Source organism: Garra rufa, chromosome 21 (assembly GCF_049309525.1).
Source record: "Garra rufa chromosome 21, GarRuf1.0, whole genome shotgun sequence".
Classification (NCBI taxonomy): domain Eukaryota; kingdom Metazoa; phylum Chordata; class Actinopteri; order Cypriniformes; family Cyprinidae; genus Garra; species Garra rufa.
In genome coordinates this window covers 22,069,063-22,087,126 of record NC_133381.1, presented here as the reverse complement: position 1 = coordinate 22,087,126, position 18,064 = coordinate 22,069,063, and the positions used below count along the sequence as shown (strand labels likewise).

At 33.4% G+C, this 18,064-nt stretch overlaps 1 protein-coding gene across 1 annotated transcript in view; it reads left to right on the top strand.

Annotated features, from left to right (window-relative positions):
* The window catches only part of prkd1 (protein kinase D1), a 68,413-nt gene extending 53,443 nt beyond the window's left edge, over nt 1–14,970 (top strand). Inside the window, exons 9-19 of the mRNA XM_073827145.1 lie at nt 1,573–1,696; nt 1,817–1,894; nt 2,116–2,401; nt 5,348–5,400; nt 5,799–5,871; nt 6,109–6,215; nt 7,913–8,074; nt 8,263–8,361; nt 9,043–9,310; nt 12,293–12,378; nt 13,972–14,970. Coding sequence (XP_073683246.1) covers nt 1,573–1,696; nt 1,817–1,894; nt 2,116–2,401; nt 5,348–5,400; nt 5,799–5,871; nt 6,109–6,215; nt 7,913–8,074; nt 8,263–8,361; nt 9,043–9,310; nt 12,293–12,378; nt 13,972–14,190 — 1,555 coding nt within the window. The 3' untranslated portion in view covers nt 14,191–14,970. The remainder of the gene's footprint in view (nt 1–1,572; nt 1,697–1,816; nt 1,895–2,115; nt 2,402–5,347; nt 5,401–5,798; nt 5,872–6,108; nt 6,216–7,912; nt 8,075–8,262; nt 8,362–9,042; nt 9,311–12,292; nt 12,379–13,971) is intronic.
* The last annotated feature ends 3,094 nt before the right edge of the window (nt 14,971–18,064 follow it).

The window sequence follows — 18,064 nt, the reverse complement described above, 5'->3', positions numbered from 1 at the left end:
TACTTTTAAATTTATTAGAAAATATCTGAATTACTTTCTCAGCATATATTATAATAAGCATTTTAATAAGCAAAAATTACTTAAGATAAACATAACATTTGTTTCATTTTTTTTATTGCCGAAGATTGTTGAACTTTTTTTATGGAAGCCCATTTCCACCACTGAATAAAAAATAAGAAAGGTAATTGCGACTTTTTATCTCACAATTCAGATTTTTTTCTCAAAATTACGAGTTTGCATCTCGCAGTTTTGACTTTTTTTCCTCAGAATTGCGTAACAAACTCACAATTGCATGTTATAAAGTCATAATTATGAGACATAAACTCACAATTCTGAGAAATAAAGTCTTTATTTCTCAGAATTGCACGCTTATATCTCGCAATTATGACTTTTTTTCTCATAATTGTGAGTTTATGTCTCAGGCAATTGTGAGTTAGAATCTAGATTAATAAAAATGTGAAATGCAAATTCAGAATATTAAGCAAAACTGCAATAATTAAATCAGTTAAATAACACAAATATCCTTATTTAATCTAAATTTTTAACCTTGCTGAAGATTGTTTTTTTTTTTTTTATGGAAGGCCATTTCCGCCACTGAATAAAAAATAAAAAAGGTATTTTTTTCTTGAAATTAAGAGTTTATATCTCGCAATTCTGAATTTTTTTCCTCAGAATTGTGTGATACAAACTCGCAATTCTGACTTTTTTCTCAGAATTGTGAGATATTAAGTTGCAATTCTGAGAAATGAAGTCAGAATTGCATGACAAACTCACAGTTGTGAGTTATGAAGTCAGTATTTTTTTCTCTCTGACTTCAGTCAGTTGCGAGTTAAAGTCAGAATCGTGATATTAACGTCCAATTCTGAGAACATATCAGTCTTTTTTCCCTTTAAAATTTGACTATATAACTAGCATTTGCGAGTTTATATCTCACGAGTCTTGAGAAAAAAGTCGCGACTTCGCAATCCCTCTCAATCCCAGCCCTGATGAGAAAAGTAACGCAAAAGTAACTGAGCACATTACTAAATAAGTAACACAAATAGTTCCTTATTTAGGGAGTAATGCAATATTGTAATCTATTGCTTTTAAAAGTAACTTTCCCCAACACTGGTGCTGGTCAATATTTCTGTGGAAACTTAATAAACAGCATTTATTTGAAATAGAAAACTTTTGTAACATTTTAAATGTGTCACTTTTGATCAATTTAATGCTTCCTTGCTGAGTAAAAGTATTCATTTCTTAAATAAAATCAATTTTCCTGACCCCAAACATTTGAATGGTAGTATAAATATTATAGTATAACGGACATAACATAAAATAAAAATACTTAATATTAACTACAAATACATAAAACACAATTCCAAACAGGAAACTAAAAAAAATTAAATTTACTATTAGTCTTGCTGTGTTCTAGGTAACAATTTGAGTTAAAACATTGATGTTTGTCTGTCTGAGGTCAAGTACAAAATAAAAAAGGAACTAGACAGTATGAGTATTCTGATGCTATGAAATAGTTCTTGACCTGCAATTGACATGTTCTAGAAGGTTTTGACATGTCACCATGTTTGTAAGCCCTTCCACCAGCAATAACATCCCACTTATGCGGGTGGTTCAGTCTGTCAAACACACCAAGAGGAAAAGCAGCAATGTTATGAAAGAAGGCTGGCTTGTGCATTTCACCAGCAAAGACACGTTGGTAAGTGCTCTGGGTTTCCATTATAAACCTTACGAATTAATAGGTGAATTACCAAGTGAACTTTCCATACTGTATGTACAAGATCATTTCTCTTAACTGTTGTTGTTGTTTTCACACTAGCGTAAGAGACATTACTGGCGACTTGACAGCAAGTGTATTACCCTGTTCCAGAATGACACTGGGAGCAAATACTATAAGGTAACTTCAAGTCAAAAAAAATAAAGCCTGACACCTAAAACTCACATTAACAAATTAATCTAGGAGGTATCTACAGGGCTTTCATCATTCCTTTTGATGATGTTGATAGTTTGTCTTGATAGGTTTCATGGATCACCGCACACATCAGATCTACACACATGTCTCTGCAATATCATTGAGGTTTCAGCTTTCAGATAAGACCTCTTAACCCTCTCCAACAGGAAATTCCTCTATCTGAGGTGCTGTCTCTGGAACCAGCGAAAACATTCAACCTTCTGCCTGAGGGTGCCAACCCACATTGCTTTGAGATTGCCACAGCTTCTCTCGTGTACTATGTGGGAGAGAACCTGGCTCGAGCCGACGGGGGAACACCGGGCTACGGAAGCAGTGTGCTTGTTAGCGGCGTGGGACAGGACGTGGCCCGCATGTGGGAGATGGCCATCCAGCATGCACTTATGCCTGTCATCGCCAAGGGCATATCTCACGGCGGCCATCACAGCCACCACAGTATGAACTTCATGGTGAAACATTTAGGGGCTCATGCAAAGACCCTTAGAATGTTTCTGGGGGGAAAACATAACAAATACAGAAATGGAGTCTGGTTGTAATATTACATTGTGTACAAATATGTACATTCTAGGCATACACTAGGTTAAAAATAACCATTTCTGGATGATTTGGTAACCTAGTGCTGGGAAAATATTGAACAGAACACATGCTGGGTTTTATACATTAGCCCTTTTGCTGGGTTGACATAGTGCTGGGTCAGTCAATCTATTCAAGGTTTTTCATTTTAAATAATAAAAATGCACTCACTGTTTATAAATATAGGACAAAAACAGTTAATTTACAATATTTTTTATTCAATGACAAGTCAGTCTTTTACAATCATGAAAACTTCAAAAACATCCATTAAAGGTTTTAGAACAAGACAGGAGCAGCAAGAGCAGCCAATGGGAAACTGTGGGAAGAAAACGGCTATTAGTAGGCTGTTTATTAAATGACTTATAATGACTTACTGTATATTCATGTTTAAAAAGTTACATCAAAAACAGCTTTACCTCGTGCCATCTAGTCAACTTGTCAAACAGTGCTGCAACAATGGCGCACTATCAATAATGCTCCTGTTGTAGTCACTGGAGCGCACACAAACTTTGTTACATATAACAGCAAAGTCGCGTTGTGTTTTAGCCCCGGTTGCGCATTCGTTTGGCGGGAGGTGAAACGACCATGGTGGCATCAGCACGTTGTTCGCTTCAAGTGCAGATCTGGTGAATGCTGCATTTGTAGAAGGCTAGCGTTCCAAGCAGACATTAGCTGTGATGTACATTCAAAGAAAAATATGTGAGACTACAGACATTTTCCTATTTATACAGGAATAATTTGACAGGAATACAGTTGAGCTCAAAAGTTTACATCTCCCTTTCAGAATCTGCAAAATGTTAATTATTGAACCAAAATAAGAGGGATCATACAAAATGCATGTTATTGTTTATTTAGCACTGACCTGAATAAGATATTTCACATAAAAGATGTTTACATAGTTCACAACAGAAAATAATAGTTGAATTAATAAAAATTACCCGGGTCAAATGTTTACATCCCCTTGATTCTTAATATTATGTTGTTACCTGAATGATCCACAGCTAATTTAGTGATACTTGTTCATGAGTCCCTTGTTTGGTCTGAACAGTTAAACTGCCCGCTGGTCTTCAGAAAAATCCTTCAGGTCCCACAAATTCTTTGGTTTTTCAACATTTTTGTGTATTTTAACCCTTTCCAACAATGACAGTATGATTTTGAGATCCATCTTTTCACACTAAGTACAATTGAAGGACTCATGTGCAACTATTTCAAAAGGTTCAAGCGCTCACTGATGGTCCAGAAGGAAAAACCATGAATTTAGAGCCGGGGGGTAAAAAAAACTTTTTGAATTTAAAGAAACTCATTTTCTTTAAAAATGAACTTATTAACTTATTTTATCTTCTGGAAAATGTGTAACTATCTTCTGTAGCCTCTGAAGGGCAGTACGAAATGAAAAAATATAATATTTAGGCAAAATAAGAAGAAAAAAGTTTTCACCCCCGGCGAACACATATATAAACACACAACAATAAACAATTACATGCATTTTGTATGATCCCTTTTATTTTGGTAAAATGATTAACATATTGCAGATTCTGAAAAGGGGATGTAAACTTTTGACCTCGACTATACAATGTAATTAAGCCTACTTGCCTTCATGTTTTCAATGAAGTAAGTCAAGTTTTCTCTCAGGACAGAACACAAAATGACCACTGACAAATGAATCTAGTTTTAACCGGTTTGGTACAAACTACCCAACATTGGATTAGATTGACCCAGCGCTGGGTTTGTGAGATGGCTCATCATTTGTACTGACAGAGATATACAAATATTAAAAATAACCCAATCAAATGACCCAACAAGCTAAACCCAGCATTTTTAGAGTGCAGAAAAACTACCCAGCACCTGTTAATGTTAAAAATAAGCAGATGAAATGACCCAACAGGCTAAACCCAGCATTTGGGTTAAATAAATAACCCAGCATTTTTTAGAGAGTGTGTGTGTGTGTGTGATCAAATATTTCTTATATTATTATTATATATTATATTATATTAGGAATATATAATTTTTGTTCTTTAACTTACATGTGTGTGACCCTGGTCCACAAAACCAGTCATATGTAGCAGGGTTGTATTTGTAGCAATAGCCAAAAAATACATTGTGTGGGTCAAAATTACCTTTTTTATTTATTTATTTATTCCGAAATCATTAGGATATTAAGTAAAGATCATGTTCCATGAAGATATATATTTTTTTAATTTCCTGCTGTAAATATGTCAAAACTTAATTTTTTATTTAGTAATATGCATTGCTAAGAACTTCATTTGGACAACTTTAAAGGCGATTTTCCCAATATTTCGATTTTTTGCACCCTCGGATTACAGAATTTCAAATAGTTGTACCTTGGTCAAATATCCAATCCTAACAAACCATACATCAATGGAAAGCTTATTTATTCAGCTTTCAGATGACAAAAAATTGACCCTTATGACTGGTTTTGTGGTCTAGGGTAACATATTTTCAGTTATTTGCAAAGGCAGCATGTCTACGTTTTTTTAATTATCTTTATAAGCTACTAAGCTTTATTTTAAGTAAATGAAAAGATTTTTCATAGTTTTATATTTAGTTACAGTAACAACACTGGTGGGCCACCTCAGAGCAGTATTGTGCAGGTTACACTTTTAATTTGCTTTTGAATTTTCTTTGAAATGATCTTGAGAAACTCTTGTAATGTGACATGTATTGTCATCTATTTTTGTTCAGATAGATTAAATTAGTAAAGGTGTAAATCCAAGGAAATGTCATTTAATACAAGAGAGACATAATGAGTTTGTTTGTTTGTTTGTTTGTTTGTTTTTATACCAACAGAAGAGATCTCCATTAGCATCTCTGTATCCAACTGCCAGATCCAGGAGAATGTGGTAAGCTTTTTCTTACATTTGAGACACACATATATCTTATATTCTTTCTGCATCATGCTTTGTTTCCATGTGCAAGAGCTCGATGTTCCTGTCGGCTTGCCTATACCTGCAACCTTGAGTTCCAGTGTGATATAAACACACAATGCCTCTATTGGAGATTATTTTGATTACCTGCTTGGCCATGGGGTTGCCATGGTTACTCGAGTCTTTCTGACACAGTCCTAGTGTGATGTGGAAATAGCTCTTTAGGCTACTGGTCTGAATTCAGCCATTGTTACAGTACAAAATAAAAAAAGACTAGATCAGAAGAAATCTGATGTATCAAGCAGAGCTTCTGAGCTTTGGGAACAGCCCTTTTTGGCACATACGCTTACATTTTGTTGCTGTTTTTCTTACAGGATATTAGCACAGTGTATCAGATTTTCCCTGATGAAGTACTTGGCTCTGGGCAATTTGGCATTGTCTATGGAGGTAATGTACCAGTCTATTTACAGGCAGTTCTCTGACATAAGCACCCAGCTAGGAAATGTTCTGGAATCTGTATAATAATACTTAAGTACAGCACAGAGCTTTTTTACAAATTGTATGTAGTAAAATTAATGTGTAATGAGGATACACACTGTAATATTTACAGTGAATAGATATTTACATATAATCATACTAAAACGCAAACCACAATATAGATACATCTTCTCTGATATAATGCAGGAAAACACCGGAAAACAGGCAGGGATGTTGCCATCAAGATCATAGATAAGCTGCGATTTCCCACCAAACAGGAAAGTCAACTGCGTAATGAAGTTGCCATTCTCCAGGTAAATATGGACAAATATAGATGTAATATGTATACACACACACATACAGTCAAAACTTATGTTAAAAAAATATTCAGACACCAGATATAATTTTTATATTGTTACTACAATATACTAGTGGGTGCAGGACACTATTGTTCATTTATGTAAGTGAGGATAGTAAAATAAAGTAAACTGTGACATTATATACCTACAAATGTTTCATACAGTGGACTACCAGTAAAATTTGGGACCAAAAATTATTCAGACATTTTGACCTGACCATGTTTTGCTTAAGTGTTTTTTCTTTAATTGATAATGCAAACTTTTTACGCCACAGACTGAACAAAATTAAGCATTGCTTAGTAATTGGTCAGCAAAGTATTGGTAGTTGGGTGAATATTGTCATCTACTACATACCTTTCTATCAAAGTTATATGAGATTATCATAATGAATTGGTTCTGACACAATTTAACTCAGAGTTATTATCAGTTTCTATACTATAATGAATAAATTGATGTGAGAAATGTTGAAGGTGTCTGAATAAATTTTGGTATGGATTAATAAATTATATAGAACCGAGAATTTCTTTTTGTTAAAAAAAAAGTATCTTTTCATGTCATTACATTGTTTAGAGCATTTTTAAAAAAAATGGAAAAACAAAAACAAACAAGAAAAAATAAATTATATTTCATTCATAAGTTATGCTATCATACTCAATTTTTAAAAATAAAAAGACATGAATAAACATGCATAGACAAAAACACTTTTTTTTTTCTCCCAAACTGTATAGTCTCAACTATGTTATAACAAAATTAATTTATATACCATTTTTCTTTGCAAAATGTGTGTAAAATGGCCATAAACGGGTTTTCTCATTATATACAATGTTTCTATAAACTAAATCAAATTTGCATATTAATCTATTTTTGGGTAATGAAAATCGAAGTGTAATAATGAGAGTAATAATTGACAAGATTTTCATAATTACATATAATATTTCATAAAATATTGAAATATAATTTCTTTTCCTGTTTGTTTGTTGTTTCTCCCAAAATGCATGTACATTTATGAAATCAACATCCTATTTCGTAACAGAAAGTCCTATTTTGATTTGAAACCCCATAAAATTTTCCTGAGATGCTGATTAATGAGACACAGTTTAAAATTAGTCAGATTTAAATGATAATTACAAAATATTATAATTTTTCCATAAGAGTGTCACTAAATTAATATTAGACATTTTTGAAAATGTCAAAACTGCGGCATGTACAGTCTCAGAAAAAATTGGCTAAAATAGAATGTTCTCATATGAGGATGTAGGGTCTCAGGAGGCTAAATGTGGGTGTGTGTGCCTATATATAGAAAATTAGTAATAGAAATTTAATAGAAATAGAAAATTAATTTATTTTAATAAGAACAAAGTATAAATGTATGTCTTTGTGTATAAAATTGTAAGATTAGAAATATAAATTGAATAAAATAGAAAAATAATTTATTTTAATAATAACAGTAACATTAGATTTATTTGTACTGTAGTAGTAGTATTATTCAGTATATGTAAAATGTATGTAAATATAATGTATTTTTTTATTATTTATTAAATATATTTGCTCATAAAAATAGGTAAATTAAACTACTTAAAATACTGACAATTTTGGAATTTTTATAATGAATCTTGATGTTAATATAGACGTCATATATCTGTCTGATGTAGAACCTCCACCATCCCGGCATTGTCAACCTTGAGTGCATGTTTGAGACACCAGAGCGTGTCTTTGTTGTCATGGAAAAGCTCCATGGCGACATGTTGGAGATGATACTGTCAAGTGAGAAGGGGAGGCTGCCAGAACGCATTACCAAGTTTCTCGTTACGCAGGTTGGTCTCACAGGCAGCGTGTTTCGCACACTCTTGACTCCAGCGCAACAATCAGTACACACAGTCCTATATAAATAGTTAAAGCGAATGTAAACGCTAAAGCTGGACCTTTGCTTTTGCGTTTTTATTTACAGTGTTTTATGTTTTATACCGCACTATAATAATAACGGCGCTCCTCTCTTTTCTAGATTCTCATCGCTCTCCGGCACCTTCACTTCAAAAACATTGTTCACTGTGACCTCAAGCCTGAGAATGTTTTGTTAGCCTCCGCTGACTCTTTTCCACAAGTGAGTAAAATCCGAACGGAACGAGAAGCGACAACAAAAGAAAGGAAATATCTGAATGAAGTGAGGCCACACCGAAATTAACATAAATGGATCTGTTTTTGTAAATGTGCAAGAATAAAAGCTGGTAATTATAGCGTTCTCATGGTGTGTTCGAGGCACAGGGTTGTGTGTGTCTCTACATTCTAATGAAAGATTTCTAAATTATCCTCCCATTGTTTCTTCTGTCTACTGCACGAGCTTGTCTCTGGAAGCTCTCAAGCAGAAAGATGACTCACTGTTTGAGCGCAGGCAAACATTTTGGAAGAATACTAAACAAATCGCTGCGTGTCATTTACAAATATTTTGCAAAGGTGGAAGCGGAACCAGAGCTGTCAACGGCTGTGTTCGGTTCTCGTGTCCTCAGGTGCTTGTTGCTGTGCACAAATGTTCCAAAGGTGGAAAGTGTGGATCAGCAGGAGATACATTGTAACCACATCCAACTGGGTGATAATTTCACTTGACTTTCGTTCAGACCGTGACAACTGATCATTACGGCGTCTGTGGTGTTAAAAGCTAGCGCGAGAACAAAAGGATGTTATTTTTTTGGTCTTTTGTGCATCTCAGTCCCAGTCGAGTAAAATAGCCAATTCCTCCCAGTGTCTGCTTATTGTAAAGCTCATTATTCGCTGGTTTGTCTTGCAGGTGAAGCTGTGTGATTTCGGTTTTGCACGTATTATCGGTGAGAAGTCTTTTAGGCGTTCGGTGGTAGGCACCCCGGCGTACCTCGCCCCGGAGGTGCTTCGCAACAAGGGCTACAACCGCTCGCTGGACATGTGGTCGGTGGGTGTCATCGTCTATGTCAGTCTCAGTGGAACCTTCCCCTTTAATGAGGATGAAGACATTCACGACCAAATCCAGAATGCTGCTTTCATGTACCCACCAAACCCTTGGAAAACAGTCACCCCAGAGGGTAAGTTTTGGGGAGAATGGGTAGTATGTGGCACAACCATCAATGAACATGGAATGAAGGTAAAATCGTGTTCAAAGGAATTTGTTCGCTCGAAAATGAACATTTGTTCATCATTTAATCACCCTCATGCCGTTCCAAACCTGTGTAAGTTTCTGTTTTTCTGTGGAAAACACAATAATATATTAAAAAAAAAAAAACTCAGTGTTTTTTGTCCAAACAATGAAAGCTGTTAGTATAGAAAGGCCGTTTCCGCTACTGAATAAAAAATGTAAAAAAGTAATTGTGACTTTATATCACAATTTCTCACAATTGCAAGTTTACATTTTGCAATTCCAACTTTTTCTCAGAATTGTGTGATACAAACTCGCAATTCTGACTTTTCTAAGAATTGTAATATAAACTATTATATATTGCAATATATATATTGAGTTTATATCTCACAATTCTGACTTTATAACATGCAATTGTGAGTTAAGCCAGAATCATGAGATATAAACTTGCAATTCTGAGAACATATCACTCTTTTTTCCTTTCAAAATATAACTTGTAATTCTGACTTTTTTCTAAGAATTGTAATATAAACTATTATATATTACAAAATATATATTGAGTTTATATCTCCCAATTCTGACTTTATAACACGAATCATGAGATATAAACTTGCAATTCTGAGAACATATCAGTCTTTTTTCCCCCTTAAAATCACAATTGCGCATTTATATCACGCAATTCTGGAAAAGAAAAACAGATACTAATTTGCCAGAAACTTTTTTGTATTAAAGACAAACAAGCAAACTCAGCGCTGATGAGTAAACACAATAATATATTCTGAAAAGCATCTCAGTGTTTTTTGACCAAACAATGTAAGTCATTAGTACAGAAGCCTGTTTCCACCACTGAATAAAAAAAAAATAGGTAATTGCGACTTTTTTATATCACAATTCTGACTTTTTTCTTGCATTTGCGTGATACAAACTTGCAATTTGGACTTATATCTCGCAGTTATGTCTTTATAACATGAGTTTGTGAGAGACAAACTCGCAATTCTGATTACATAACAACGTAGTTCCCCCTCAAAGTTGGACTTTATTTCTCGCAATTGCAGGTTTATATCACACAATTCTGAGGAAAAAGTCAGAATTGTGTGTTTATATCTCACAATTACGTCTTTATAACAAGCAATTGCGAGTTTATATCATGCAATTCTGACTTTCTAACTCGCAACAGCAAGTTTATTTCACAATTATGAGGGAAAAAAAAGTGAAATGTAAACTCGAAATTGCGAGAAAAAAGATTCTCCAGTTTTGTTGTTGACGGACTATCTGAAGTAAGCTGTAAAGGCTCTGGAAAGGGGGTGGAAGCAGCAGCTCATTTGCATTTAAAGGGAAACGTATGAAAACGGAGTGTTTTTGCTCACACCCAAAGAAGGGCAAATTTAACAAGCTATATAAAAAAACTTTGGGGTATTTTGAGCTGAAACTTCACAGACACATTCTGGAGACACCAGAGACATATATCACATATTGCAAAAAGGGGCATAATAGGTCCTTTTTAATTATATAGACAAAAACTGTTTAAACACTTTCAAAAATACCGTCTTCTGTGTTAAACAGAACAAAGAAAGTCATACAGGTCATTAGACATTAATCAGATTTTGTACTAAATAGATTGAAAAGGTTGTGAACTACTGAGATAACTATTTAAACCAAGTCAGAAGCTAGCTGTATTTACCTCTCTAAGCTGGAAACGATTTAGAATCCAATACGTATGTTAATTCTCAAAATGTAAGCGTTAATCCAAAGCTATTTGGGCCAGCTGTATGCAAATAACCTTATTAGACTAGTTATTACGAATTCTCATCTAATGGAAGCTAACTTCCTTTAGCTAATATGTAATAAAACCTCATTGCACAAGAAATTTTATTTCTAGCCAGCCTGCTATTGATATCCACCTAGTTATATGACATTAAACTGTATTTTGAAGTCATACTTAAGCTTGATGTTTCTACTAACGCATCAGTTGTTCTAATTATCGCTCACCTTGCGAATTTACACATATATGACCTCAACTTACCCAAATCACTTCGGCTTGGGTCATGGTTCATGATCTAGGAAGATATGGTCAGCACTAATTCAAAGTAAAGACTTGAATTGAGGTCTAGGATAGGTAGGTAATATTTATGTTTAAGTTATATGCAATCTGTATGAATGGTATTGACCTTCATCTCATTATCGTAACTAGATTTTTGATGCCCTCACCTTTGACCCTGTTTATTCACTAATGCCCTCCTCCTTCCTCATTAAAATAGCAAGAGAACCAGAGACCACACTTTACTTACTTAAGAAGAACACAGGCAATTGGAACAAATTATTCACAATGATTTTTATTTATTTATATAGTTTGGTTAGTATCAAGTACGGCCATTTTAACAATTACTTTTTAAAAACTGTTTTAATTAAATTTGTTCCTGTTTACTGTGAAGTGAAAATATTCTGCTTCATAAAACAAGTATGAAGAAATTAAAAAACAAATTAGGTTAGATTACTTTGTACTGCATGTGCAATGGTACATACACAGAGTTATTTTTTTTTATTAATTTGACAAAATATAAAATGTATTACTTTTGATTTCTAATGACTACTAAGCTAATGGTAAACTGCGGAGATGTAAGAGAGAGAGAGGTGAAAGAGAAGGAAAGGGAAAAGAAAAGATGAAGAGAAAAGAGGGCAAAGGTTAAAGAAAGAGATTGGTGAGAGCGTGCTCAATTTTTGTTACGACCCATTCATGTGAATAATGCCAAGCGATCCCTTAGACTAAAGCGCGGAGGCCTCAAGGTTAAGAAACTTTGGAGTGTCTCTGAAATTTGTGACCCTTGAAATAATGTTAACATGATGTTGGTTTTGCTCATTATCCCTCAGGACACAAAATCCTTCAGGTTTTCCACCACAGCCTGGTCACTGACAACCTGTTTTGTTGTTACAGCAATTGACCTCATTAATAACCTGCTGCAAGTCAAAATGAGGAAGCGCTACAGCGTGGACAAGTCTCTCAGCCATCCCTGGTTACAGGTTAGAAGATAATGACTTTTATATGCCCTGTGTAAAAAAAAGCTATGATATGCACACAAAAAAACTTTCTGTTTCCCCCCACAGTCAAATTAGGCAACTGAAACATGGGCACAATTACCCCCCATGTCTGTGTTTGAGAATATTAACATCTTAACAAGACAAGAATAACAATGCCAGTGACTGGACATCTTAATTAATCATTTCTTACATGCATATAGCATCTGATGTATGACATTTACAATATGCATATTACAATGTTTGTTTTTCCATCATGATACACTACCAGTCAAAAGTTTTTGAACAGTAAGATTTTTAATGTCTTTTAAAGACCAGCAGAAACAGTAATTTTGAAATATGTTCACTATTTAAAATAACTATTTTCTATTTGAATATATTTAACATTTTAATTTATTCCTGTGATTTCAAAGCTGAATTTTTAGCATCATTACTCACATGATCCTTCAGAAATCATCCTAATATTCTGATTTGCAGCTCAAAAAACATTTTCAGGTTTATTTGGTGAATAGAAAGTTCAGAAGAACAGCATTTATCTGAAATAGAAATCTTTTGTAACATTTTAAATCTATTTATTATCACTTTTGCTTGACATCATCTTTGCTTTAAATAATAAAATAAAAAATATATACTGATTCCAAGCTTTTGAATGGTATAGTGTATATATTACAAAAGCATTATATTTCAGATAAATGCTGATCTTTGGATTTTTCTATTCATCAAAGAATCTTCTTTTAAATACTGATTAACAATTAAAAAAAAAATTGAACACCAAATGAGCATATTAGAATGATTTCTGAAGAATCATGTGAGACTGAAGACTGGAGTAATGATGCTGACAATTTAGCTTTGATCACATGAATAAATTACAATTTTGAATAAATTCAAATAGAAAACTGTTTTTTAAATAGTAAAAATATTTCAAAATTGTACTGTTTTTGCTGTGCTTTTGATCAAGTAAATGTAGGCTTGGTGAGCAGAAGAGACTTTAAAAAAAACATTAAAAATCTTACTGTTCAAAAACTTTTGACTGGTAGTGTACATCTTTGCTTTCACTAATTTAATCACAATAATTTCTTCCATTTCTACTATTTTTACAAACAGGGAACTGAATGTAATGTTTTCTGACATTTAATTGCATGTTAATTGCAAATGAAAGTGTATTATAGTTTAAATTTGTATTAAATGATATTAGCTGAACTTTAGAGTGCTTTTATGAATCACTTTATTAAGGCTGAAGCACTCTTTATATGCAATTTCATAACCACTGTTAAATGTACTGACAAGCATTCATGACAAAATAAAATATACTAAAAACATAATTTATATTGAAACTGCATGTCATGTATTTAAATATATTAAAAATATTAAATAACAAATAGAATATTAAATAACATTTGCTTTAGTATGTTAGTCAACACGCCAAAAAAATTAAAACGATGAAAAAATGTACTTTGTTAAAAAAATAGTCATGAAAGTGTACTGTATTTTTTTTTTACCACAGAAAGATAGAAATGTATTAATTAATTTAAACAGTGTGGAATGTTTTTGATCCTTAAAGATATATCTTTATGACAGGACTACCAGATGTGGCTGGACCTGCGGACTCTGGAGTGCAAAATGCAGGAGCGATATATCACCCACGAAAGCGATGATATGCGCTGGGAGCATTTTGCAGAACAAAATGGCCTTCAGTACCCAGCCCACTTAATCAACCCTCACGCCGATGTCCGTGAAGAGGCGGAGTCTGATGAGCTCGTAATGGGCATGCTCAGCGACAGAGTCAGTGTCCTGTAAATTGCTGCCTGCCCCTTTAAGGGGACAACAACGGAACTCAAGCCAACTGTACACTGCGAAATCACCACTTTAGCCAACTGTAAATGCCTTGACAAATCCAAAAGTCCTGCACAATTTCATTCAACAGTACACTACAGATCAAGCACAAATTTCATTATACACACAGTGCCTAAGCCACAAAAGCCAATCTAGCCATATATACAAAAACAATCATAGCTAAATATACTATATAGCAACTGATTTAAAAAGCTAACAAAACAACTGCACTTAAACAACAATGAACAAATAAAACTTACAGGCTCCTTTAGTTCTTAAAGACTTCGGAGCTTAACCTGGGAATAAAATTGTGTTTTATTATTATTATTAGCCATTGACTGGCATTAAACAGTCAAAGACACTGTATCAACAGTATTTGTTTGTATAACTCACAAAAGAAACATTAACTTATAAAATCTTTTATTAACTAAATTATTCTGCTAAGAAATACCACCACAAAGATTTTGTGGTGACCTGTTGCATCGATGATAACTTGAGAGCATTTATAGCTTTTGTGGTTTTGTGTTCATGTGCTTATGAATGTAGTGTGTATGCCTGTGTGTGTGCGCGTGTGTGCGTGTGGTACTTTGGGGGTTGGTTATGTTAGTGTTCTGTTTAAGTGTAAGACAGCAAAGCAACACTGCCTGTGGACTGGAGATTTTTTTTTTTTTCCGCTTTCTTCAGAGATGTTGGAATAATAAAGTGCAGCTGGTTGTGTACGCATAAAGTATTATGTGCTCATGACAGATTTTCAGTGTGTTTTTTTCAGTGTTTCCAGCTTTAAGTGAAGATAAGAAATGTAACACTGATATCAGCAGTTCTGTCAAATGGCTGATTAAATGCTTACAAAATATTAGTTATATAATTATGAGTTGGAATGAGTGCAAGTTTGGAAGATAAGAGCCCAAAGGTGAGTGATAAAGCCATAGTGCTTGAAAAAGATCATATTCTGTGGGTTAGTGTTTTTGGCACGCTGTTGCTTCAAAACCACATCAAGTAGGTGTTATCTGCTGTCTGCCCTCAGGAGGAGTGGTTCCTAATCGACAGATGGCGCTGTATGCTTATGCAGCACTAAAGCCTGAAAGTTGATTCGGTGGGACACCACAACGTCTCTCGATATAACATTTTACAGAGGGCCTAATTAGTAGCCTTTCAAGAAATGTAAAAAGAGTTTAGTCGTGTTAGACGCCATATTTAAATTTTCGTGATTGAAAAGGAGGCTGTGAGGGAAATATGTTTAGAGTATGTATTTTAATGCTATTTTCCACAACACTAAGAGTTTTTGTCAACAAGGTTTTAATAGCTTTAACTAATGAATAACAGCAAAGCTAAAAAAAATATTAGCTAACCTTTTAAACAAACTACCCGCGAAAAATTACCAAAACCTAAATATGGCGTCAAAATGTGGACTACTGCAATCTTTTTCAGTTTTTAAGTCCCCGTATTATAACTTAAATCTCTTAAGAAGTCTACACAAAAACTATTTATTTATTCATTCATTCACTGTTTGATTTTTTTTAATACTTTGTTTTCCACAACGAATTTTACTTATTACATATAGCTACGTGCAAATTAATTTAGTCTTATTTTGCGCGACATTTGTGTTCGTAACCTATCACTAAACATTTTCTAATTTGTCTAATTTCTATTTTTACCCATTTAGACATACTGCACTGGCTATACGCAACATATAGGCTATCCAGCTCATCTCTAAACCTACTTTGTTCCGAAAGCGCAAAATGCGTTTTTCTCTCCATTCCCTAACTTTTGGCTGTTTAATTAGAAAATATCCCATTCTAAAACAGCAGTCGGTCTTTATGAATCATTTACACAACGCCATCAGCCTATTCCTGGACAAGTGATGACGAGCTCCAACTGAAAGAAAGGGAAGAATCTTACAGATGGGCTGTCTATCGAGTTACGCATGATTTGAGTCTGTTTTTTCTCTCTCTCATCCAAACTCCTCCCCACAATAGATGGAGAACAGAGCCAATAGTGCAGGTGTTACAAGACCAAAAGGAAAATGCACTGTATGTGAGTCATATCTAATTTAAAAACATAAAAACAAGAAATTCGATTGAAAACATGGATTACAAACGTTCAATAAAATGGCATGAACAAAATGACTAAAATGATTAAAAACAATATTAAAATCTATAGTGTAAAATAAAACAGTTTAAGAAATTATATGAGTGAGAGTCCTCGTATAAATATTAATAAATTATTCTGATCAAACAAGTCTTAATGATAGCTTAATATTTTATAGTAATGAAAATAAATGTATTTATCATTCATTTCAAATAGGCCTTATTATAAAACTAGATTAAACGAACATTTTTCATTAAGTCTTAAAATGTTTCGCAGAATGTCCACATTCGGACGAGATTTAATTAGTCTTTTAAAATAAACAAACCAGTGCAGAACTTTTATCCATGTGCTATTAATTGCTTGAATTTCTCAACAATAAAAACTATTAAGAAACGAATGCATTAACACCGTTAAAATATGTAATATCTCTGCGTTTCCTGCGAGAAGGGGCAATAATCAAGTAATATAAAAGCAATAAATGTATTAAATTATGCCTTCGTAGATTTCTTATTAACACATTTGTCTTTTTTTCCCTCCCATATATAATGTATCTGCTGGAGTTGCACATGTTTTCTAGGGGATGTGTATTCGGAAAATAGTTAGTATGCAAATGAAGAATCACAGCTTTGACAGTGAGTAACCATATGTTCTGCAATTGCATATTTAAAAAAAAAAAAAAGGAGAGAGACGGAGATATATCCTGAAAGGATTGTTGCCGTAGTAACTCCGTTTTCCTTCATCCTGGCTGCGTTGGCACAGACAATTTCACCAAAAGGAAAACAAATATAATAGTTTCGCACGTCTGAATTATTTGGTTCTGTCAGACAAAACACGCAAATATTTTCCCCGATTCCGTGTTGAGCAGCAAACATGAAACCAGACGGTGCAAAAAAATGCCGAATAAATGACTTTTTTACTTCACGAGTCAAACGGTTAGGTTGCTTCCTCTCTTTGTGTGATATTAATTTCAAACGATAAAGCATACTAGCTATTTGAAATCGAAATATAAAAGCAGACACTCTGTTATTATTTAAACCCCTAGTTAGCATTTGCTCCTGCAACGGAAGAATTTAAAATAAAACCTAAATCATGTTAGAAAAATATGTTTTGCTTTTATATTCAATTTGACATCAAATTCAAGCTTGAAAACATCATGATGCTGACATGAGATGCCGGTTTGATAATACAAACAAAAGACTATGTCGGTGCTGTCATAGCATGCATCGAAGAATAGCTGTATAGTTGATCAACATGTCGCTAACCTAAATATTAAAATACAATTTACATAATCAAAACTTAAGGATAAAATATACAAGATATGAAATAAAACAGAGGTAGGCTAAGTTAGAAAATTATTTCAAAACAATACAATAAATAATGTAATGCTTCGTTTTATCCACATTTAAAAAATGAATGTTTTTGATAATGTACAAATATTATTTTTTTTACAAAACACACACAAAAAAAAACACAACCAGTTAAAAAGGTCCAAGGCATTTCAAATGCAGGTTTTTGTCTCATTATAACAATACAGTTTAGGTAGAACACTAGGGGACGCCAAAACAGAAAGTGATACAGATTAGACATTGACAAACGAGTAGTAAATATATAAATAAGGCGTATATAACACTAGTGTGTAAACACACACACACACACATATATATATATATATATATATATATATATATATATATATATATATATATATATATATATATATATATATATATATATATATATATATATATAT